The sequence below is a fragment of the Kogia breviceps genome, chromosome 2 (genome assembly GCF_026419965.1).
Source record: "Kogia breviceps isolate mKogBre1 chromosome 2, mKogBre1 haplotype 1, whole genome shotgun sequence".
In the NCBI taxonomy this organism is placed as follows: domain Eukaryota; kingdom Metazoa; phylum Chordata; class Mammalia; order Artiodactyla; family Physeteridae; genus Kogia; species Kogia breviceps.
Window position 1 is genome coordinate 60,462,605 of NC_081311.1, and position 26,151 is coordinate 60,488,755.

At 38.5% G+C, this 26,151-nt stretch overlaps 1 protein-coding gene across 19 annotated transcripts in view; it reads left to right on the top strand.

The window, feature by feature from the left end:
• The window catches only part of USP54 (ubiquitin specific peptidase 54), a 151,433-nt gene that overhangs the window by 73,869 nt on the left and 51,413 nt on the right, over positions 1 to 26,151 (top strand). For 17 of the 19 annotated variants that reach the window (XR_010838929.1, XR_010838930.1, XR_010838934.1 and 14 more), the window contains exons 2-3: positions 4,776 to 5,614; positions 16,670 to 16,762. Coding sequence is in view for 13 of the 19 variants with exons in the window: in XM_059054182.2 (XP_058910165.1) it covers positions 5,468 to 5,614; positions 16,670 to 16,762 (240 nt within the window). In the remaining 6 variants the exon portion in view is untranslated. Of the gene's footprint in view, positions 1 to 4,775; positions 5,615 to 6,347; positions 6,478 to 16,669; positions 16,763 to 26,151 lie in introns of those variants that run through there. The other 2 variants (XM_067025386.1, XM_059054183.2) reach the window with 2 other exon arrangements.

Here is a 26,151-nt window from a genome sequence, read left to right on the forward strand (position 1 = left end):
GATTTGTGATTTATCAAACCAGAAGTTATGGTTGAAGTTCTGATGGAAAAGGGGATGAGAACACTCATGGGAAGTACTCTAGATAAGAGCAAGAAGGTCTAATTTTAACTTTAGGGAATGTTTAGTTTTTTAGTTTTTTTTTTTTTTTTTTTTTTGGCTGCGTTGGGTTTCGTTGGTGCACGCAGGCTTTCTCTCGTTGTGGCGTTGCAGTTCACAGGCTTCTCATTGCAGTGGCTTCTCTTGTCACAGAGCAAGGGCTCTAGGCACGCAGGCTTCAGTAGTTGCGGCACGTGGGCTCAGTAGTTGTGGCTCACGGGCTTTGTTGCTCCGTGGCATGTAGGCTCTTCCCAGACCAGGGCTTGAACCCATGTCCCCTGCATTGGCAGGAAGATTCTTAACCACTGCACCACCAGGAAAGTTCCGGAATGCTTACTTTTAAGAAAACAACAAAAGAGAGAGAAAATGGACTGTCAGAGCAGTAGGAGAACCAGTGTTCATTTGTCATTCTCTCATTTTTGTCATTCTTTTATTTTCTTACTAATTCACCCTATGAATTCACGATTGTGTTACATCAGGCAGCCAGTGTTAGGCGCTGCAGAAAAGTTAAGAAGAATGAGGCATATGGAAAAAGCCAGTGGGTTTTGAAATTAGGAGATTTCTTTAGAAGGCAAATGTTCCATGAAGTAAAATTGTGGTGGTGGAATAAAGGAACAGTACCATGTTCTGAAGAGATTAATGATGAGCAAGGAGAAGCAGCAGTTGTAAATTATTTTACAGAGACGTTTAGCAGTGAAAGATTGAAAAAAATTTAGGACAGTAGGCGTAAGGATTTAATAAGTTCAAGGTGGTCTTTGCTGTTAACTGGTTTTTTAAAGAATATAGGATATCTATATGGTTATCTTTAAAGGGAAAAGAGCTCATGAGAAGGGAATGTTTGAATGGTAATAATAACAATAACAATAATTTATATAGCAGTTACTATATGCCAGACATTGATATCCTCATAATAAGCAAGAAGATACTATGGATATAGTTTGTAATTATTGACATGTGGAGTGTACCAAGGAATTGAGGTAATTGCCTGTTGATTTATCAGTGCAAGTATAGATTCTTCAGTAAATTATAAGTAAACTGCTATATAGAATAACAGAAGCAGAAATGTGGGCAAATTTTCTGGAAACTGTTGGGATATCTCAATTTTGTACAGTTTGACTTCTTATTGTTTGGGTTACTTTTGACTTTAATCACTAGTGATGGGGCTACTGTTCCTTCATTAGAAACTGAGATACTCTTCATGGCTTTTCCATTTGAATCATTGATCAGTTGAACATGGTCAGTGTTTGCAGACCTTCTAAAATGTTACCCTATTCCTTGTAATAGACTCAGTTGTTTACGTTTTTATGTTAAACTTTGTATTTTTAAAATAATTGTAAAATTCAAATGTTTCTTCAAGCACATAGCTAAATCATACTGACATGTACCTTGTTCTATGTGAGGCCTATTGTTCTTTTTATACAATTAGAAGACTTATTCCTGCTGGCTTACAACTTTCTAGTATCCTGAGGTCCCCAAACAGAAATTTACTTTTCAGTTTTTAGGCTCAGCAATTCACTCATTCAGTGAACTCATTATTAATTCTTTGTTTTGAAAACTTGCTTTCACATACCTATCACATTAAATGTCAGTCACTGTGTGAAATAGGTATTGTGCCACCATTCCATAGACCCAGAAAACAAAGTTAAGGACACCTAAGTTATTTGGGATTACATAAAGTAGTAAAAATGTAGAATTTGAACCCATGTTTTTCCAACTCCAAGTCTAGTCCTAGTCCTCTTAATAATATCACAATTACTCTACATCACTTACTCCTGACAACAACTTGAACTTATACTGTGTTTCGACCTTTCCTTGTCATAGAAATAGGATTCAAGCTTTATTTCCTTTTAATTTGTCCTCATATCTATACATTTTTGTATTTTTCTTTTTCTTTCTTTTATTTTTAGTTTGGGATTGCCAATATCATCTGGCATGGTTATTTTATTTTATTTTTAAATTTTATTTATTTAATTTATTTATTTTTGGCTGTGTTGGGTCTTTGTTGCTGCATGTGGGCTTTCTGTAGTTGTGTTGACCGGTGGCCTCTCCTGTTGTGGAGCATGGGCTCTAGGCGTGCAGGCTTCAGTAGTTGTGGTGCATGGGCTCAGTAGCTGTGGCTTGCGGGCCCTAGAGTGCAGGCTCAGTAGTTGTAGCGCCTGGGCCTAGCTGCTCTGCAGCATGTGGGATCTTCCCGAACCAGGGCTCGAACCTGTGTCCCCCGCATTGGCAGGCGGATTCCTAACCACTGCGCCACCAGGGAAGCCCCTGGCATGGTTATTATCTACCAGCTTAATGATTTTAGTCATGATTTTGCATTGTTACTAATACTGCGTATAGTACAAGGTAATTCTTACATAATTTTAAATTCTTTTATTATTTGCAGATGTCAATTCCTTTTCAACTTAAAAAAATAATTTAAAACTTGCAAACAAGTTGCAAGAAATGGAACAAAGAATTTTCATATACCCTTGAGCCAGATTTATTTATTAACATTTTGCTATATTTGCTTTACTATTTTCTCTCTCCTTCTCTCTCCATATATACATAAGTATACACGCATACACACACATTTTTTTTTGTTTTTTCCTGGACCATTTCAGAGTGGGTTGCAGACATTATGCTCTTTTACCCCTAAAATACTCTGGTATTGCCTAGGACGTTCTTTTTCTTTTAAAAACTATGTTGTTAGAGCCATGTAGGTAGAACTCTTTATTTTCTCATGTATCTTTAGTAGATGGATTATATTGTTTGGTGCTAGACCTGTAATTTAAGTGAAATATTTTGTCATCATTATTTCTTGGACCCTTTGTTATTACCACTCTTGGCTTTGTTCTTTTTGGCTCTCACCTCTGGTTTCTGACACACCTAGCTCAAGTGTGAGAGCTTTTTGCCTTACCCTACATAATGCTGCCATTCAGAGCCTGAGAATCTTTTATTCTGCTACTGCTTTTTTTCCCTTTGCTCCCTGAACTCAAGGGTGTGTATCATAGGGCAGGCTGAGTTTCAGTGAGCTCCTAATGTGGATACTGGAAACCCTACCTGCCTGCCAAGTCCTTTTGGCTTTAAGCGAAGTGGAGGGTTGGTATTTGTCATTCCTTTGCAGCAGTTGAGCTGAAGGAATGCTGCATGGCTTGTTGGAAGTTGCTTAGTGGGGTGTGTATGGGGTGTGTGTAGAGGGTTGAGGGTCTTGTAGTCTGTGTAGGAGACATGGGGTCCTGCCTGGTGCTATATGCTAATCATCAGGCAGTGTTTATTGAGTGCCTACTTATGACTAGACTAGCACTGTGTTAGGAGCTTTTGAAATAGTATAATAAAATGCATAATTAAGTCACAGTAAGTAGTCAAACAATTCTAGCTCTGCCACTTAACCAGCTTTGATTTGGGCAAGTTAATGTCTTTAAGCCTCCCTTTACTCTTCTGTGAAACGGAACTATTAATACCTACATGATAGGGCTGTTATGAAGATTAAGTAAAGAATATAGGTATTGTTTAGCGCATGTCTGACACTAGTTAGTATTTCATTTCATACAGTCATAGTCAGGATATATGACTGGCACCATATAAAACAAATAGAGATTAATAAAAACAAATACAGAATAATATGACACTATAATGTATAATCTAATACTTTAACTGTGACCTGTAGATTATAAATAGTCTGGGAATTTAGAGAAGGGAAAGAACAGTTTGTGCAACCGTTTAATGTTCCTGTGCCTCAGCTTTTCCACTGAACACACTATGGATAGTGCTAGGTGAGCCAAGAATGATTAAGATGTTATAGCAGTTTTGCTTTTTTAGGTCATCCATATGATGGTGGGAAGGAAGGGAGAAGCTTGGGAAACTGTTAGAAACCAAATTTAATATTTAACATTCTTAATTTTTTCCTTCTGTGGACCTGGCAGCCTTATAGGAAAACTTAAAGGTGAATATTAGAAGCATTTCCTTCCAAGGAAGGAAGGGTTGTTGCCTCACTGGCATTTTAATTAGTTGAAAATTAATGTTGGTCAATTGATGTCCTCTGATTGTGAACGCCTTGGATATAATCTGAGGATTAAGTGATTTGTAACCCAAATTATCTCTCTGATCCTCTGGCAAAAAATGTAACATACAAACAAACAGGTCAGAAAATTTAGTTCTTTTGGACTGGATGTTAAGGACATATGGTTTACTCACCGTGAGGGTTTCTTTGGGATGGGACATCTTTACTCAGAGCCCAGACTGATAACATGCCCCTTCCACCTTTAAATAGGCTTTTATAGCCATGAGCATGTAAAATACCTTGAAAATTTTCTGTACTCACAACATCCAAAACAAACTTTCATTTTCTAGTTTGGTGTGTGTTTACTTGGTAACTTTTTTCTTAGCCTGATTTTGGAAAGTTTGCATTCAGTTCTTATTTTTGTCCAGGACAACTTTCTTCTCCTCCTAGAAAATTTGGGAGAAGGCTCCTATGAGAGTAAAGCTGCGCACACCTTTTTCTCCCCACCTCTTTGGTTTGAGTGTTTCTCCGTTTTGTTGTTGTTAGGATTTCTTTGCGGGGGTGGGGTGGTGAGCATTGTTTGCCTCGGTTTCAAGTTTTAGTGAGAGGTGAGGCAACGCTGATCTTGGCAGAAGCGCACAAAGCTAGTAGAGTCATTAAATGACGCAAGCTTTTGATTGTTTTTTTTCTTTCTTTAAAGCTCTCTGGCACAGCTGGCTAGTCTAGTCACAGAGGAAAAGAGAAGAGACTTTCTGAAGTTCTGGATGGAATACTAGAAAATGTTTGGGGCATATTAAAAAACAGCAGCAGAACAACAACAACAGAAACTCCATTTATTTCAAACAAGCTTCTTAGCTTTGTGGAATCTATGTCAGTTGCTTAGAACTTGGGTTTTTACTTCAGAGGATGATGGGACGAGGCAATAGAAGGCGAGGAGGGTTGCGTTGGATTCTTGCTTATCTGTCTGCCTCTCCTTCCAGTTGGAAAATTCTTCAATCCACAAGAAGCATTATAAACAAGCCTAAAGAACACATCCTACCCTGATCCTGGATTCTGTTGGAGTTGAGGAGTACAGCCACTTCACCAGGGTTTTATGGAGGCAGTTCAAGAAAAATCGAAGGAAGGATTTCTCTGTTTGAATTAATCCTGTGCCATGTTACATTTTGGGCATTGCTTGGAGCAAGTAGAGGACAGCTCTGTCATGTGGATCTAAGGATACCTGAGTTTCTTGAGCTGCATATATGATGTTTGAAATATTGTAAATTCAAAATCTTTCAACATAAATTTGTTAAATTCTGGATTCTTTTTATATTAAGGACTTCAGCAGACAGAAACTCCCTCCCCCAAAGATACAAAACTTCCTTTGTGTTTTCAGGCTAAATGTGAACAATAATGTCTTGGAAGAGAAATTATTTTTCAGGGGGCCGTGGTAGTGTCCAAGGGATGTTTGCTCCTCGAAGCTCTACCTCCATAGCCCCCAGCAAAGGCCTCAGCAATGAGCCAGGACAAAACAGCTGCTTCCTCAACAGTGCCTTGCAGGTAAGGATAATTTCTTTCTTTTTGGTGAACTTTGACTTTCACTTGCTGATGCTGTATTTCTGATTACTCTTTTAAATCTAATACTTGATAGTCTCTGTTTGAGGTCAGCAGCCTAAGATCATTTTTTAAGTTAATCTCTGTGATCGTAGGCAAGTCACTTTATCTCTTTCAGTCTCAATTACCTCATTTGTAAAAGAGGAGAGTAATAATGATAGTAGAAATAATAACTGTAACTACTACTACTTAGCTGTCTAAAGGGAGGTACATGGACTAGATGATCTTACTACTTGTTTATTGACTTTTTTCCTGATCAGTCTCTACTGTTTCCTTTTTTTCCATTTGAGACGAAGGTGTCTCATCACCCTAGTTGCTTTCCTCTAGTATAGAAAGCAAAATTCTTTCCACAAGTGAAAGATTCTCAGGTATGTTATTCTTTTTTTTAATATTCTTTTTTACTTTTTATTGATGTATAATATACATACAGGAAAATGCATGCATCATAATTATACAATTCAACTTTCAAAACTGATCACAACCATGTAAACAGCACCCAGATTAAAAAAGAGCTGATTTCCAGCTTCCAGAAGACTCCCTTGCGCTCTCTTGCAGTCACTAACCACTCCCCAAGGGTAAACACTATTGAAGTGTAACCACTAACCATAGATTAGTTTTGCTTGTTTTTGAACTTAATTTAAATGAATCAAGTATGTTATTCTTGTCTCATAATATTCAGGCTCTTAGCACACGTTCTGATCGGGGTCCAGTCTTTGTACACTTCTTCATCTCCTTCCTCTGAGCTCTCCTGCAGTGAGATATGGTCAGATATGCTTGCACAGAGCTGATAGAAAATAAATTCCTCTAAGGTGATTATCTACTCTAAATTTTCCCTTTTTTGTCTTGCTTGCCACTTTAGCTGTCTCAGAATCCCAAAGCTTCCTGTCTGTCTGCCTGCCCTGCCCAATCAGGGCCATAGTGTGTTTGGTTCATCCCCCTTGGTGTAACTTTAAAGTGATTACTTTCCCCTTTTTTCTCCTCTTCACAGTAAAAGTAAATGAAATTTGCCACCCAAGATAATTATGCTTGGGTAAAATATTAGCTTTACACCTCAGATGTATGAGAAAATAAGTTGTTATGAGAGAAAAAAAAGACAACATATTTGGTATAAAAAGCACTGGACTTAGGAGACCTGGTTTCTAGTTTTAGCCTTTCTTTAGACTAGCCTTGTGACCTCGTACAGGTAATAGTATTTTAATTTCCTCATATGTAGTACAAGAATCTTGTCAAGCTTATTTATTTATTTACTTATTTATTTTGTATTATGAGTCTTCATGTACACATCAACCAGGCTCAACAATGATTAATATTTACCAGTCTTAGTTCATTCACTGGCCCCCTTTTTTGCTGAATTATTTTAAGCTACTCCCAAGCATCATGTGATGTTTAAATACCTCAATGTATTTCTCTAGTACATAAGGACATGAAAAAAACCATAATCTCAATGACTTTATCACACCTAAAAAGTTTAGCTAAAATTATTAATATTATCTAATACCCAGTCCATGTTTAGTCTTCTCAGTAGTATAAAAATGTCTTCTTAAAAAATTGAGGTAAAGTTGATGTACAATATTATATAGGTTACAGGTGTACAACATAGTGATTCACAATTTTTAAAGGTTATACTCCATTTATAGTTATTATAAAATATTGACTGTATTTCCTGTGTTGTACAGTATATCCTTGTAGCTTACTTCTTTTATACAGAATAATTTGTACCTCTTTTTTTTTTTTCCGGTATGCGGGCCTCACACTGTTGTGGCCTCTCCCGTTGCGGAGCGCAGCCGCTCCGCAGCATGTGGGATCTTCCCGGACCGGGGCACGAACCCATGTCCCCTGCATTGGCAGGCGGATTCTCAACCACTGCGCCACCAGGGGAAGCCCCTAATTTGTACCTCTTAATCTCCTACCCCTATCTTGCCCCCCACCTTCCCTCTCCTCACTGGTAGCCACTAGTTTGTTCTCTATATCTGTGAGTCTGTTTCCTTTTTGTTGTATTCACTAGTTTATTTTATTGTTTAGATTCCACATATAAGTGATATCATACAGTATTTGTCTTTCTCTGTCTGATTTATTTCACTTAGCATAATAACCTCCAAGTCCATCCATGTTGCAAATGACAAAATTTCTTTGTCAAGATTATTTATGTAATAAAATTTCCATACTCTGTTTTCAAATTTTTATTTGAAAACAAAAAATTCTATGCTGTCAAAGAGTCAAAAATTCAAAAATTCTATGCTGTCAAACTATAGAAAGAGTTTAAGTACCTTCGCTACTACCACAAATTGTATGCAGTTGCACTGGGGGTGGGTGTTTGGTTAGGCTTTTTTTCCTCTGCATATTAGCTTTTTGAGTCACTTTGAATAAACTAATAATACTTTTGTAATTTAGAAGAAGGTAAAAAAGGGTGTTGATATAGATGTGTGTGTGTTTACCTCCTATCCGGCCATAGTCCTGTTTTTATAATTCTGTTTTTTTCTATATATTCTATTTTTATTGTCAGTCTAAGCAATAATATTTACAAATTTCTGTTCTAATTTCCAGTGTCATATAGAACATATAACTTACACACACACATACCTATTTCTATATTTATACTTGAAGACATTGATAGTTTTGGAGTACCTATTATAATCATGTTACAAGCTGAAAATAACTGTTTCAATGAGCTAATATTCTAACATTTGGTATGAAAGCTGTGTTCACCACAGATGTATTGAACCCATTACATTTATTATAAAAAGGCATTGCTTATTTGGGAGTATAATGTGTTTCAAAGAACTTTTGGAAATATATATCTATAGACACCTAGGTATGAAGAAGCCCCAGAGGTGTGCTATAATCTGGTGCTCCAAAAGTAGTGCCTTTTCATATATGGTGCTATTTAAATGTTTTCCAGATAAGAGGAGCTTCCTAAGGCATTTATGCTATATATTACACCATTTCTTTTTCAACTGAACTCATAGTTTATTCAGATTTTGTGAGTTTTTTTTATGAAGTGTCTTTTTGTATTCCAGGATCCCATCCAGGATACTACATTTACATTTACTTCTCCTGTCTCCTTAGGCTCTTTTTGGCTGTGAGAGTTTCACACAATTTCCTTGTTTTTGATGATCTTGACAATTTTGAAGGGTACTAGTCAAGTATTTCGTAGGATTTCCCACTATTGCAATTTGTCTGATATGCTCCTCATGATTAGATTGGCGTTATGGGTTTTTGAGAGGAATACCATAGAAGTAAAGTGTTATTCTCATCAATTGTATCAAGGTTACATACTGTGAACAGATTTTTTTTTAAACATCTTTATTGGAGTATAATTCCTTTACAATGTGTGTTAGTTTCTGCTGTATAACAAAGTGAATCAGTTATATGCATACGTATATCACCATATCCCCTCCCTCTTGCGTCTCCCTCCCACCCTCCTTATCCCGCCCCTCTAGGTGGTCGCAAAGCACCGAGCTAATCTCCCTGTACTAGGCAGCTGCTTTCCACTAGCTATTTTACATTTGGTAGTGTATATATGTCCATGCCGCTCTCTCACTACGTCCCACTTACCCTTCCTCATCCATGTGTCCTCAAGTCCATTCTCTATGTCTGTGTCTTTATTCCTGTCCTGCCCCTAGGTTCATTGGAACCAATTTTTTTTTTTTTTTAGATTCCATATATATGTGTTAGCATTCAGTATTTGTCTTTCTCTTTCTGACTTATTTCACTCTGTATGACAGACTCTAGGTCCATCCACCTCTCTACAAATAACTCAATTTTGTCTCTTTTCATGGCTAATATTCCATTGTATATATGTGACACATCTTCTTTATCCATTCATCTGTCGATGGACACTTAGGTTACTTCCATGTCCTGGCTATTGTAAATAGTGGTGCACTGAACATTGTGGTACATGACTCTTTTTTTTGCTGTACGTGGGCCTCTCACTGTTGTGGCCTCTCCCGTTGTGGAGCACAGGCTCCAGACGCGCAGGCTCAGTGGCCATGGCTCACGGGCCCAGCCGCTCCGCGGCATGTGGCATCTTCCCGGACTGGGGCACGAACCCGCGTCCCCTGCATCGGCAGGCGGACTCTCAACCACTGCGCCACCAGGGAAGCCCGACTCTTTTTGAATTATGGTTTTCAGGGTATATGCCCAGTAGTGGGATTGCTGAGTCATATGGTAGTTCTATTTTTACTTTTTTAAGGAACCTTCATAGTGTTCTCCTTAGTGGCTGTATCAATTTATGTTCCCACCAACACTGCAAGAGAGTTCCCTTTTCTCCACACCCCCTCCAGCATTTATTGTTTGCAGATATTTTGATGATGGCCATTCTGACTGGTGTGAGATGATATCTCATTGTAGTTTTGATTTGCATTTCTCTAATTAGTGATGTTGAGCATCTTTTCATGTGTTTGTTGGCAATCTGTATATCTTATTTGGAGAAATGTCTATTTAGGTCTTCTGCCCATTTTTGGGTTGGGTTTTTTTGATATTGAGCTGCATGAGCTGCTTGTATATTTTGGAGATTAATCCTTTGGCGGTTGCTTTGTTTGCAAATATTTTCTCCCATTCTGAGGGTTGTCTTTTGGTCTTGTTTATGGTTTCCTTTGCTGTGCAAAAGCTTTTAAGTTTCATTAGGTCCCATTTTATTTTTGTTTCTATTTCTGTTTATCTAGGAGGTGGGTCAAAAAGGATCTTGCTGTGATTTATGTCACAGAGTGTTCTGCCTATGTTTTCCTCTAAGAGTTTTATAGTGTCTGGCCTTACATTTAGATCTTTAATCCATTTTCAGTTTATTTTTGTATATGGTGTTAGGGATTGTTCTAATTTAATTCTTTTACATGTAGCTGTCCAGTTTTCCCAGCACCACTTATTGAAGAGGCCGTCTTTTCTCCACTGTATATCCTTCCCTCCTTTATCAAAGATGAGGTGACCATATGTGCGTGGGTTTATCTCTGGGCTTTCTATCCTGCTTCATTGATCTATATTTCTGGTTTTGTGCCAGTACCATACCATCTTGATTACTGTAGCTTTGTAGCATAGTCTGAAGTTCAGAAGCCTGATTCTCCAGCTCCGATTTTCTTTCTCAAGATTGCTTTGTCTATTCAGGGTCTTTTATGTTTCCATACAAATTGTGCAATTTTTTGTTCTAGTTCTGTGGAAAATGCCATTGGTGGTTTGATAGGGATTGCATTGAATCTGTAGATTGCTTTGGGTAGTATAGTCATTTTCACTGTGTTGATTCTTCCAATCCAAGAATGTGGTATATCTCTCCATCTGTTTGTATCGTCTTTAATTTCTTTCATCAGTGTCTTATAGTTTTCTGCATACAGGTCTTTTGCCTCCTTAGGTATTTATTCCTAGGTATTTTATTTATTCCTAGGTATTTGATTCTTTTTGTTGCAGTGGTAAATGGGAGTGTTTCCTTAATTTCTCTTTCAGATTTTTCATCATTAGTCTATAGGAATGCAAGAGACTTCAGTGCATTAATTTTGTACCTGCTACTCTACCAAATTCATTGATTAGCTCTAGTAGTTTTCTGGTAGCATCTTTAGGATTCTCTATGTATAGTATCATGTCACCTGCAAACAGTGACAGTTTTACTTCTTTTCCCATTTGGATTCCCTTTATTTCTTTTTCTTCTCTGATTGCTATGGCTAAAACTTCCAAAACTATGTTGAATAAGAGTGGTGAGAGTGGGCAACTTTGTCTTGTTCCTGATCTTAGAGGAAATGGTTTTAGTTTTTCACCATTGAGAACGATGTTGGTTGTGGGTTTGTCATATACGGCCTTTATTATGTTGAGGTAGGTTCCCTCTATGCCTACTTTCTGGAGAGTTTTTATCATAAATGGGTGTTGAATTTTGTCAAAAGCTTTTTCTGCATCTACAGAGATGATCATATGGTTTTTCTCCTTCAGTTTGTTAATATGGTGTATCACATTGATTGATTTGCATATATTGAAGAATCCTTGCATTCCTGGAATAAACCCCACTTGATCATGGTGTATGATCCTTTTAATGTGCTGTTGGATTCTGTTTGTTAGTATTTTGTTGAGGCTTTTTGCATCTATGTTCATCAGAGATACTGGCCTGTAGTTTTCTTTTTTAGTGACATCTTTGTCTGGTTTTGGTATCAGGGTATGGTGGACTTGTAGAATGAGTTTGGAAATGTTCCTCCCTCTGCTGTATTTTGGAAGAGTTTGAGAAGGATAGGTGTTAGCTCTTCTCTAAATGTTTGATAGAATTCGCCTGTGAAGCTGTCTGGCCCTGGGCTTTTGTTTGTTGGAAGATTTTTTTTTTTTGCGGTATTCGGGCCTCTCACTGTTGTGGCCTCTCCCATTGCGGAGCACAGGCTCCGGACGCGCAGGCCTAGTGGCCATGGCTCACGGGCTTAGTTGCTCCGCGGCATGTGGGATCTTCCCGGACCAGGGCACGAACCCGTGTCTCCTGCATCGGCAGGCGGATTCTCAACCACTGCGCCACCAGGGAAGCCCTGTTGGAAGATTTTTAATCACAGTCTCAATTTCAGTGCTTGTGATTGGTCTGCTTATATTTTCTATTTCTTTCTGGGTCATTCTCGGAAGGTTGTGCTTTTCTAAGAATTTGTCCATTTCTTCTGGGTTGTCCGTTTTATTGGCATATAGTTGTTTGTAGTAATCTCTCATGATCCTTTGTATTTCTGCAGTGTCAGTTGTTGCTTCTGGTTTTTAATTTCTAATTCTGTTGGTTTGAGTCTTCTCCCTTTTTTTCTTGATCAGTCTGGCTAATGGTTTATTAATTTTGTTTATCTTCTCAAAGAACCAGCTTTTAGTTTTATTGATCTTTACTATTGCTTCCTTCATTTCTTTTTCATTTATTTCTGATCTGATCTTTATGATTTCTGCTAACTTTGGGGTTTTTTTTGTTGTTGTTGTTCCTCTTTCTCTAATTGCTTTAGGTATAAGCTTAGGTTGTTTATTTGAGATTTTTCTTTTTCTTGAGGTAGGATTGTATTGCTATAAACTTCCCTCTTAGAACTGCTTTTGCTGCATCCCATAGCTTTTGGGTTGTCATGTTTTCATTGTCATTTGTTTCTAGGTATTTTTTGATTTCCTCTTTGATTTCTTCAGTGATCTCTTGGTTATTTAGTAGCATATTGTTTAGCCTCCATGTGTTTGTATTTTTTAGTTTTTTTCCTGTAATTGATATCTAGTCTTGTAGCTTTGTGATTGAAATAGATACTTGATACAATTTCAGTTTTCTTAAATTTACCAAGGCTTGATTTGTGACCCAAGATATGATCTATCCTGGAGAATGTTCCATGAGCACTTGAGAAAAATGTTTTTGGATGGAATGTCCTATAAATATCAAGTAAATCCATCTTGTATAATGTATCACTTAACACTTGTGTTTCCTTACTTATTTTCATTTTGGATGATCTGTCCATTGGTGAAAGTGGGGTTTTAAAGTCCCCTACTATGATTGTGTTACTGTTGATTTCCCTTTTTATGGCTGTTAGCATTTGCCTTTTGTATTGAGGTGCTGCTATGTTGGGAGCATAAATATTTACAATTGTTATATCTTCCTCTTGATTGATCCCTTGATCATTATGTAGTGTCCTTCTTTGTCTCTTGTAATAGTCTTTATTTTGAAGTCTGTTTTGTCTCATATGAGAATTGCTACTCCAGCTTTCTTTTGATTTCCATTTGCATGGAATATCTTTTTCCATCCCTTCACCTTCAGTCTATATGTGTCCCTAGGTCTGAAGTGGGTCTCTTGTAGACAGCATATATACGGGTCTTGTTTTTGTATCCATTCAGCCCATCTATGTCTTTTGGTTGGGGCATTTAATCCATTTACGTTTAAGGTAATTATTGATATGTATGTTCCTATTACCATTTTCTTAATTGTTTTGTGTTTGTTTTTGTAGGCCTTTTCCTTCTCTCATGTTTCCTGCCTAGAGAAGTTCCTTTAGCATTTGTTGTAACGCTGGTTTGGTGGTGCTGAATTCTCTTACTTTTGCTTATCTGTAAAGGTTTTAATTTCTGCATTGAATCTGAATGACATCCTTGCTGGGTAGAATAATCTTGGTTGTAGGTTTTTCCCTTTCATCACTTTAAACATGTCCTGCCACTCCCTTCTGGCTTGTAGAGTTTCTGCTGAAAGATCAGCTGTTAAACTTACGGGGATTCCCTTGTATGTTATTTGTTGTTTTTCTCTTGCTGCTTTTAATATTTTTTCTTTGTATTTAATTTTTGACAGTTTGATTAGTATGTGTCTCTGCGTGTTTCTCTTTGGGTTTATTCTATATGGTACTCTCTGTGCTTCCTGGACTTTATTGACTATTTCCTTTCCCATGTTAGGGAAGTTTTCAACTATAATCTTTTCAAATATTTTCTCAGACCCTTTCTTTTTCTCTTCCTCTGGGACCCCTATAATTCAAATGTTGGTGCATTTAATGTTGTCCCAGAGGTGTCTGAGACTGTCCTCAATTCTTTTCATTTTTGTTTCTTTATTCTGCTCCCTGGCAGTTATTTTCACCATTTTATCTTCCAGCTCACGTATCCATTCTTCTGCCTCAATTATTCTGCTATTGATTACTTCTAGAGTATTTTTAATTTCAGTAATTGTGTTTTTCATCACTGTTTGTTTGCTCTTTAGTTCTTCTAGATCCTTGTTAAATGTTTCTTGTATTTTCTTCATTCTGTTTCCAAGATTTTGGATTATCTTTACTATCATTCTGAATTATTTTTCAGGTAAGTTACCTATTTCATCTTCATTTATTTTGTCTTGTAAATTTTTACCTTGCTCCATTGTTTGTAACATATGTTTTTGTCCTTTGATTTTTTTTTTGATGGGTGGTGCTGTATTCCTGTCTTACTGGTTGTTTGGCCTGAGACATCCAGCACTGGAGTTTGCAGGCAGTTGGATTAGAGCTGGGTCTTGGTGCTGTGATTAGGACCTCTGGGAGGCCTCACTCTGATTAATATTCCCTGGGGTCTGAGGTTCTCTGTTAGTCCAGCGGTTTGGACTCAGAGCTCCCATCACAGGAAGTTGGGCCTGACCTGTCACCGGCCTGGGAACCAAGATCCCGCAAGCTTCATGGTGTGGTAAAAAAAAAAAAAAAGGAAAGGAAGGAAAGAAAAAAGGAAAGAAAGGAGCAGTAGAATACAAAGTGTAGAAAATAAAATTAAATTAGAAAGATAAAAAATTTTAGGAAAAATAAAATTATAATTGAAACAACTGAAACAAGGTAAAATAAAACCACAACAGAAAAAAGAAGAAAAAGAAGGGGTGGGGTGAACAAGCCGAAAGGAGAGAATAATAACAAAGTATAAAGAATAAAATAAAATTAGAAAAAATAAAAAATTTATTAGGAGAAATAAAAATATAAAAGAATCAACAACAATGAATCAGCAAGGTGAAACAGAACCCAATCTAAAAGAGGAAAAAAGAAAGAAAGAAAAAAAAGAAAAGCCTTGGCTATGGGGGCGGAGTTTAGGTGGTGGTGGAACTTAGGCAGGGGTGGAGTTTAGGGTGGGGCAGGATATAGGTGAGTGGGGGGGTGACATTTGGGTGTGGGGCAGGACCTAGGCTCCAGAACCCACGCAGCCATAAAAGGCCTTGGGGGTGGGGCCTTGGTGGGGCAGTGTTTAAACATGGGGCGGGGCCTCTGCTTAGGACCTGCGTGGGAAGGAGAGAGGCAGCACGTGGAAAGGAGGGCCTCTGAAGTGTGGAGTTCTGGAGTTTGGAGGTAGGGCCCTTAGTGAGGGTGTGTGGGTGGGGTTTAGGCCCAGCCTGTTGGACGGGGTCTCTGAGTGTAGAGGTGGGGCCTTTGGTGGGGGTGTAAGGGAGGGGCTTGGGTTCTCCACGGCAGGAGGGAGGCTCTGAGGGCAGAGGATTAGGCCTGGGAGCCCAACAGGGCCCCCTGGTGCCTAAGTGGACAGAGAAGGTGCTGGCCCAGTTCTCTTCTGTTCCTTTGTGCCCCTCCCCCATTGTGTCCCTCGGGGTCCCTTCTGCTGCTGATGGACCCCTAACCATGGGTGGGCCCTGCTGGGTGTAGCAACTCCTCCCCTCCCCCAGCCACCACTCAGGGCTGCCAGTCCCCATGGTCCAGCCTTCACTTTTGCTCCACCTTTCCTCCTGCCCACTCCCACAGGCCCATGCGGCTGTAGGGGGCCTCAGTGGGCAGAGGATCAGACCTGGGATCTCAGCAGGCTCCCAGGGGCCCAAGTGGGTAGGGAAAACCTGGCCATGCTCCCTTTTGATCCTCTGCCCTCCCAATGGTCACCCAGTTTCCCCCTTCAGGCGTGGGATCCCTTCCCCTCCCCAGCCGCCCCTCAGGGATGCCTGTCCCCTCCTGTCTCCACTTCACTTCCCCCTTCACTCCCCCCATGCCCCACATCCTACCTGGTTGCTGGAGGTTCCTCCTGTTCCCTTAGGCGTCCGTGGTACCCCACTGGTGCCTGGTAGGTACCCTAGTTGTGCGGAGACGTGAATTCCACATCTTCCTAGTATGCCCTCTTGACTCTGCCCCCTATGAACCGATTTATCACTGTTGATATAACCACTATTTTTTTTATTCTGTTGACTTAAGGAGGTCACACCTCTCTCAGAAAGGTCCAAAAATTGAGAAATCTAACAAAGACAGAATTCCACACTACCATTCAAGCTTCTAAATATGTTTTAAAATATTCATGGTTTTCTTGTGTGGACCATTAAAATAAATCCTTATTCCGCAGTTTTTAACCCATAAATTCCCTCTTTAGGATCACATTTGATGTATCTCGTATCATATTTTCTCTGTGTGACCTACTTTATGTTCAAATTAGTGTCTTTTGCAGAATATGGTCATCTATCCCTCTGGTTGGATACCTCACCTTTTTTGACTTTTTTTTTTTAATACACTAGAATGAGTTTTTCTCTTAGGAGTAACAATGTCTATTGTCTACCAATGTTTGCTTGACTTCTTAAAATTGAAATTATATGGGGGTTTTTTGTAGAGTAATGAAGTATTTTCCCTTTTTCATCAGGTTTTATGGCACTTGGACATCTTCCGACGTAGCTTTAGGCAGCTTACAACTCATAAATGCATGGGAGATTCCTGCATCTTTTGTGCTCTGAAGGTAAATACTTCAAATTTGTTTCTTCTCACTATCATTAGGTTAATGATCCATATTAAGGTGGTTTGGTTATTCAGGTTGATGCTAAAGAATTTGTTGCTGCATTATTTGCATGTGGGTTAGTACAAAGGATAAGTATGATTAGTTTTGCTTGTTTCAAAGAACTACTACTTGGTTTAGGTATTCTGTTTCTCTGAACCTTTTGCCTGCACAACTCTATTTAATGTGATTGGATACTATTCAAATGTACTTAGACTTTGAGTATTTATCTGAAAAGCTAACACTAAATTTTCATTTTGAAAGAATAAACAACCAACTGTTTTTCATGGAATTAACTATTGCCTATTAAAGCTAAATTTAGCAACATACTCTTTCTATTAATAAAAGCCAGGGGGCTTCCCTGGAGGCACAGTGGTTGAGAATCTGCCTGCCAGTGCAGGAGACATGGGTTCAAGCCCTGGTCTGGGAAGATCCTACGTGCCACGGAGTTACTAAGCCCCTGCACCACAACTACTGAGCCTGCGCTCTAGAGCCCACGAGCCACAACTACTGAGCCCATGTGCCACAACTACTGAAGCCCATGCGCCCAGATCCTGTGCTCCACAACAAGAGAAGCCACCGCAATGAGAAGCCTACGCACCGCAATGAACAGTAGCCTCCGCTCGCCACAACTAGAGAAAGCTCGCATGCAGCAACAAAGACCCAACACAGCCAAAAATAAAAATAAATAAATTTATTAAAAAAAGAAAAGCCAGTACTAAAATTTTCCCATTCCCTAATATGTCCCATTATCACATGTAATAATCTATAGATTCTTTATATCAGCTGTGTACCCTATTATCTGACTCCAAGTTTTTCATTTCTGAATAAAATGAAACTGAGGATTCATTTAGAGACTAATAAAATGCTCTAATGTGAGAGAGTTCTGACTCAGAGGTTTTAGGTAAGTTGCTAAAGAAAAAGAACTAGGATGTGGAAGGTCCCATTCTCTATTACTTTTCCAACACTTATCCTTGTTGTTTTCTTGGTCCTGATATACAATGGATTATTTATGGTTGGATGAGTATGCCTAAGTTCTGAGTAAGCTTCTAGAGTCATTTTTCAGTCTCATGAAGTCTGAGTACTTGGTTTGTCACAGGGATGCTTGGTTGTGATCATTATTAATTTAGTTGCTTTTACATCTGAGAGCAGGAATTGTGACCAAAAAATCCAGGAGAATTTTGCAGTTAAATGTGCAACAACTGACTCAAAACAGTTTTTTGACCAACATCAGTTTGAAGTTTTAGTCCATGGTAGGCAGATATTTCTGGAAAGAGATAACTGAGTCTTCTGAACTTTTTGCCATTAGGGTCACAAATATCTTTTGTTTTTTCTACCCTTTGTTTGGAACCATTATAACTTTTAGCAAAATATAGAATATAAATTATTGGTTAATAATTCAAAAAGAGTCATATACCACAATGTTCATTGCAGCTCTATTTTTAGTAGCCAGGACATGGAAGCAACTGAAGTGTCCATCAGCAGATGAATGGATAAAGAAGATGTGGCACACACATACAATGGAATACTACTCAGCCATAAAAAGAAACCAAATTGAGTTATTTGTAGTGAGGTGGTTGGACCTAGAGTCTGTCACATAGAGTGAAGTAAGTCAGAAAGAGAAAAACAAATACTGTATGCTAACACATAAAAAATCATGGTTCTGAAGAACCTAGGGGCAGGACAGGAATAAAGACGCAGATGTAGAGAATGGACTTGAGGACATGGGGAGGGGGAAGGGTAAACTGGGACGAAGTGAGAGAGTAGCATGGACATGTATACACTACCAAATGTAAAATAGATAGCTAGTAGATAGCTAGTGTGAAGCAGCCACATAGCACAGGGAGATCAGCTCGGTGCTTTGTGACCACCTAGAGGGGTGGGATAGGGAGGGCGGGAGGGAGATGCAAGAGGGAGGGTATATGGAGATATATGTCTGTATATAACTGATTCAGTGTGTTATACAGCAGGAACTAACACAACATTGTAAAGCAATTATACTTCAATAAAGATGTTTAAAATTATTGGTTAATTGGGGAGTTTAAATATGAAATTTTAATAAAACCAGATTTTTCACAAGTTGTAACATTTCTGACTATGCCCATTCAGACAGAAGTCCATCCAAAAGAGCATTTGGCTTGATTTTTCTGAAAGGTACATTGGCATTAAGTATCTAACTTTAGATAAACAAGAAACATAGTGGTCCTTTGGTCAGCAAGTCCAAGGGAAGTCTGGTTCATGGCATTAAAACCAAAAAAACAAGGCAAGTTATGTGCTAGAGATCTGAATCCTGGAGAAATCCCTGGTAGAACAACCTGGTAGAACAATTTCCTGAAACTGGAAACTCCTATCTGTAACAAGAAGGGATGATGGAAATTACATGACCCTCTGACATGCCTTTGATTAGTCAGGACTGTGCCATATTCTTCACTGACCCAGATGGGACTCTGGAGAATTGGCTGTCATAGTCTTGCTATGTTTCATTTTCCACAGGGACAAATTGTTACTTTAATATAAATCAATATAATTATATAAGTCAGAAAGATAAAGGAAACCAATCACCAGACCTTATGGGACACCTTCTGAGATACCCAGTTACAGAAAGGAAGTTGTTTTTTTCAAACTAAAGGGGCTGAGGTTGTATCTTGGGAGTTTTTCAGAGATGCAGTTGCTTATGATAGATAGGTAAATGGGCTTAGTGGATCAAAGGCTGTGTTTTGGGTCTTTTTATAAGTCTGAGGATGTGTTGTAATTCTGATGCTTTCCTCATCACATCATTGCCTGATCTATCCATTAGATTTCTTTTCCTTCACTGCCTCTTTTGCTGTATTGGAAGATTAAAAATTTGATTTTTTTTTTTCCCTAAAGTGCTTTTCAATCTCTCAATGCTAAATAAATGTTAAATAATTAGGCTCTAATTTGCACATACTTTGTTTTAGATGGCATTGTTTTCATTCTTTTAATTATTGTGCACTTAATTTGAAAATTATACTCTTAGACTTTCCAATAAATGTGCTTAGATAACTCGTTATTTGTATAGACAAAAAGGAAATTAGATCCCTACTTCATATTATACCAAAATTAAGAATTTCAGATGAATTAAGGAGTAAAATGTGAAAGACAAAATACTTCGTTTTAGAAGAAACTATGAGAGAATATCGTGGCCTAAGAGATAGAGAGGATTTAATAAATAAGACATGAAAAATACAAAGTTAAAAAGCTTGATACGTTTTACTATAGAAAATTCAAGAACTTCTGTTCATCAGAATACTCCATAAAGACAATAAGTATACAAGGCTACAAATTGGGAGAAAGTATCTGCAATGTATATAATCAACAGAGGACTGGTATCCAACATAGAACTCCAGAGAAGAACTCCCATAAAGAATAAGTAAATAATAAAATAAGTCAACAGGAAAATGGACAAAACACATAAACAGGCATTTCTCAGAATGGGAAACCCAATTGATATTTAAGCATATGAAATAGGCTTACCCTCTTTAGTAATCTAAGAAATGTAGATTAAACCATACCCTTCATATTAGTAGAAATTTAAAAGTCAGATAAAATTGTTACCTACAAGGTAGAATAATGAGAATTTATGTACATTTTTGGTTGGAATATAAATTGATGCCACTATTTAGGAAACCAGTTTGTTACTACATTTGTAAAATAAAATTGAAGTAGCAGGTACCCTACTACTCAGTAATTCTACTCCTGGATATTCGCTCTAAGAAACTTCCTTGTACATACATACCAGAAGATATGTTTGGGGATGTTTAAGGTAGTATTTTTTTTGTGATTACAGAAAAATGAAACAACCCATTCCAACTCTAATAGAGTCGATTAAAAAATTATGGTTTATTTCTAGAGTAGTAGTTTATTTCACTTCTATATAGTTGTGAAAATGAATAGCCTGCAGCTACATGTATCATTTTGAGTTAATCACAGAAGCATTACAGACAGCCATCAACTTACGGTGGTCTGACTTAACGATTTTTTGACTTTATGATGATGTGAAAGCTATATGCATTCAGTAGAAACCTTACTTTGCATTTTGATCTTTTCTTGGGCTAGTGATATATATGGTATGATACTTTATTGTGATGCTGGGCAGCTGTAGCACGCCTCAGCTCCCAGTCAGCCACACAATCATGACGTTAAACAACCGATACACTTATAACCATTCTGTACCCATACAGGCGTTCTGTTTTTCACTTTCCATACAGTATTCAATAAATTTGATCAGATATTCAACACTTTATAATGAAGTAGGCTTTGTATTAGATGATTTTGCCCAACTGTAGGCTAATGTAAATGTTCTGAGCAAGTTTAAGGTAGGCTATGCTGGGCTATGATGTTCAGTAGATAAGTTAGGCATGTTTTCAAGTTATTATGGGTTTATTGGGATGTAACCCCATCATGAATCAAGGAAGATTTGTATATTGAATGCAAAAAGCAAGTCACAGAAGACTGCCAAACTATGATTCCATTTATATACAAATCCAAAACAGGCAGAATAAATAACATATTGTTCCGGGATACATACGTATGATAAAATTGTAGAGAAAAAAGGAATTATTTTTGAAAAATTCAGGATAATGGTTACCTCTGGAAGGTGGATTGGGTAGAATATAATCATTTGTGGATACTCAAACTCAATTTTTCCATTCTTAAATTGTGTGCTAGGCACATGGGCATTTATTTATTATTCTTTGGCTGTGTATACACATCATGTTTGTTCTTTATTTGAATGATGATTTTTATTATAAATATAGAAAAATACTGCAATCATTCTGGAAAGTATATTAAAGTGTAAAGAGGAAAACTGAAAATAGCCTGAATTCCACCACAGGAATTATCGTTTCTCTTTATGCTTCCTCTCTGGTCTATAATATTTCTAGTAATAGGTCTTTTTGCCCACCGTTTTAGTAAAAAGAGTACTTCTTTTTTTCAGACCCTTAATTGCCTTTCCATCTCTAGTATCTTCCTATTTCATTTGTTCTGACCTAAGACTACCCTGGAGTGCTTTTTTTTTTTTTTTTTTTTTTTTTTTTTGCGGTACGCGGGCCTCTCACCGCTGTGGCCTCTCCCATTGTAGAGCACAGGCTCCGGACGCGCAGCCTCAGCGGCCATGGCTCACGGGTCCAGCCGCTCCACGGCATATGGGATCTTCCCAGACCGGGGCACGAACCCACATCCCCTGCATCGGCAGGCGGACTCTCAACCACTGTGGCACCAGGGAAGCCCTGGAGTGCTATTTTGAAGTTACTACCTTCTTATAATCTTGAAGTGGCTCCCAGTTGTCTCTTAAATCACTTAGAAAAGCAGGATTATGGACATTTTGAAAACTAATTTCACACTTCCTTTTCCCTTCCTCTCCTTCCCCAGGCACTCCATTTCATCTATGATAGCAGATGGTATACTTACTATGCCTGCCTCTTAGACATTGCATTGCAGATGTCATACACTTTGCCTGCATCCCTTGGCACCCAAAATAATAACAAACAGAACAATAACACATCCCTTTTAAGCCAAACCACATCTGCCTTTCAGAAATTTATGTTCTTCATGAAGTTTTAAAAATAGTATACCTCATCCATAATTGATTTTAACAGTGTTTAGCATGGCTGAATGGGTTTTTGGGAAGGTGGCCCAGCTTTTCTTCTCTCTTGGTGTTCCTCTCAGTGCCTGGACCATAATATAAACACAACTTTTATGGTTTCATATAGTCTTTTAGTACTTCTTGGTATTTTAGTTACAGAGTTTAGGGTATTGCCTTTTCCTTTTCTTTTTCTTTCTGTCTTGTATATTCTCTCTCACTCTTGTCCTGATAGAGATTTTCATATTGTGACTTTTGGTTTCATACTTTTTTTAGTAAGTCTACTAATCTAGGCCTTCATGCCTCATTTAGTAAGGGAAGGGAGAGATGTGGGGGAGGGGAGGAGGGAGGCAGGAAGGGGAGTTGATGGTGGGAAAGATCTGCTGACAGAAGAAGTGAAAGTCTGGGATTCTGTCAGCAGAGCAGTTATCTGGTATCCTATCGTTAAGTTACATGTTAACTTTGTGGTGTCTCAGTGTGGGTGTAATTATATATTTTTTTCTCTGCCTCCTATTTAAAAATCAGAGGAATATTTGATGAGGCTAATAAGAATTCCTTTTTGCTGATACTTCATGACCTGTTTGCATTCTTTAATGCTAAGTTTGATTTGTAAAATTCTTATTTCTTAGATTTTTTTTAAAACAAGAAATTCCAAACTTCCTGAATTTGAAGTACTCTGCAAAACTTGCCAATTCTTTATAACATCAGAATTCTTTATGTTAGAGCATAATTGCTTATCTCTAGAACCTACTATTAAGGACAAAAAGAAACACAAACATGTTATGTTCCTCGATGAGTCAGAAGTTAGCCAACTTTCCCTTAATCTGATGTTTGGATGAAGGATTTGCCCTTCCAAGTCTGGCTGAAAGATATGTATCCCTGCTCTCTCTCCAGTTGTTTACTTAAAATGCATTTACTACTGGCCTATACCTTTTGGATCATGTTTTCTTTAATTTTTTTTTTTTTTTTTTTCTGCTCTATATACGTCTGCCAATAGTCCTGTGCCTCGTGATCTTCATTGGTACCATAGTATATGTTGCATCCAGTACTTTTTGGTGGTTTGTACACAATATTTATGATAATCCATTTCTCTTGGTCCGTAAAATATACTGGGTATTTTTTCTGTGTTACTTGACACTAAGTCCCTAAAGTAATTACAGCCTCAAAATCTTGCATGCAAATTATTAATGAAGAATTTGTGTTAGTATGTCTTTCTGCTTACTTTGAACCGCGATGCCTTTCAGCTCTGACTTAGCAAATAGAAGAGATTTGTGGGGGACTTCCCTGGTGGCGCAGTGGTTAAGAGTCTGCCTGCCAATGCAGGGGACACCAGTTCGGGCCCTGGTGTGGGAGGATCCCACATGCCGCAGAGCATCTGGGCCCATGCACCACAACTACTGAAGCCCGCGTGCCCAGAGCCCATGCTCTGCAGCAGGAGAGGCCATCGCAGTGAAAGGCCCATGCACTGCAATGGAGAGTGGCCTCTGCTCACCCTGCAACTAGAGAAAGCCCATGCGCAGCAGCGAAGACACAGCACAGCCAAAAATAAATAAATGAAAACATAAATTTATATATAAAAAAGAGAGATTTGTGTGCTAATTACCCTGTCCTTTCTAAAATACCAAATTTATTCCCATCTAGTATTACTGAAAGATTTGTCCTGACCTAAACTGTTGTCATGCCAATAGCCCAGAGCTCTGATTTATTATTCATATTGAGTCTGCTCTTACACCCTGGCCCCCAGGGTATGACTTGACTTTGGTATTGGTTTATTTATTTATCTCTGTCCAGAGGAGGAAATCCGTCCTCTGTACTTAGTATGCCACAAAGATTTTGTTCTCCTTCCAGGGATTGTACTAGAGGCTTTACAGTGCCAGGATGTAGGACAGAGTGTTTTTTGTTATAGGCAAAGAAGAATGCTGCATTGATTGATTAAATCCAGCAAACCTTCTCAATTAGTGATTTTTTTTTTAAGGATGTTAGTATAAGGAATAAAAGCCAGGGAATGGTGGTGGTGATGGAGGTAGGTAGGGAGGAAATAGGTTTTTGTATATAGGGGTCCTGGAATGTAAGTCTGTACCTGTAGAGCAGTAAGACTGTTGTGAAGGGGCAGGAAAGTCTGTTCTGCTGATAGCTCACTTGTTAATTGGGGGGAAATTTGAGAGTTCAGGGAACAAATCTCTCAATATTTTTTTATTGTGTACCATGTAGCTGTTCCTCTACTGGGGACTGAAGCATAAACATATCGAGTAAAGTGGTATAAGGAATTAGTCTGGTCATTTTTTTGTAGACTGTAGGAATGGAAGGTTCTTCATTGTCCTATAGTCATGGCCACTATCAGAGAGGAGTAAACCCATAATCATAGACTGGCTATTTATTTAAGCCAGGAAATTAGATTTCTAGTATGTTACCTGGAAATTTTAGCTAGTAGTAAAAAGCCCTCACATAAGGAAGGTATGTCCTTATGTCTAATGCACCTATCCATTAGAATTGAACTTCCTTGTTCTGCTTATCTATGTGATGTGAACATATTTGTGTGGTCTTTTGGTTAACCTTTCTTAAAGTTGTATTAGTCTGTACCGAAATATTATTCTTTTTTTAAATTAATTTATTTTATTTTTGGCTGCCACGAGTCTTCACTGCTGTGCGCGGGCTTTCTCTAGTTGCAGCGAGTGGGGGCTACTCTTCGTTGTGGTGCGCGGGCTTCTCATTGCTGTGGCTTCTTTTGTTGCAGAGCACGGGCTCTAGGCGTGCAGGCTTCAGTAGTTATGGCTCATGGGCTCTAGAGCACAGGCTCAGTAGTTGTGGTGCACAGGCTTAGATGCTATGCATCATGTGGGATCTTCCTGGACCAGGGCTTGAACCCTTGTCCCCTGCATTGGCAGGCAGATTCTTAACCACTGCTCCACCAGGGAAGCCCTGTACCTAAATATTCTTGACTAATTTAATCATTGACGTAACTTGGATAGTATAAAACTCAGGCTCTTATTCTTTTTAAAATTCTGGAGTTCAGAATTTTACATGGTATTTCAAATAGAGGGGTATGACTATAAGGAAAAATATAGCAGATCATCATGATTCTTTCTAGAGTTTATGGCAGAACCTGAAACTTATACAATCTCAAAATCTTTGTGCATGTCCAGAAGAGTCCCACTTTTTATTTCCCCTGTGGGGTAAGTGGCTATGATACTGATTCTTAAAATTTGATTTGGGGCTTCCCTGGTGGCGCAGTGGTTGAGAGTCCGCCTGCCAATGCAGGGGACACGGGTTCGTGCCCCGGTCTGGGAAGATCCCACGTGCCGCGGAGCGGCTGGGCCTGTGAGCCGTGGCCGCTGGGCCTGTGCGTCCGGAGCCTGTGCTCCGCAGCGGGAGAGGCCACAACGGTGAGAGGCCCGCGTACCACAAAAAAAAAAAAAAAAAAAAAAAAAAAAAAAAAAAAAAAAAAAAATTTGATTTGAATACTGTTGGTAATCTTTAAGATCCTACATTTCTGATCTTGGCAAAAATTACAGAATGACTGTTACATTTTTATAAATCTCAATATTAGTTTATGATTTCCCACTAAAAGCAATACTACTCCCTGGTGAATTTGGCCTGTCTCTGTGTCTGTCTGTCCAGTGTCTTGAGGTCTTGTTGTTTCTATCTGTGTCTCTGCCTTTGTGTATGTGGGTGTCATTTTTGCATAGGTAGCAGGAATACGTATGAAAGGTAAGTTTATGATGGTCTTTTACTTCACCACTGTAAGTCCAAG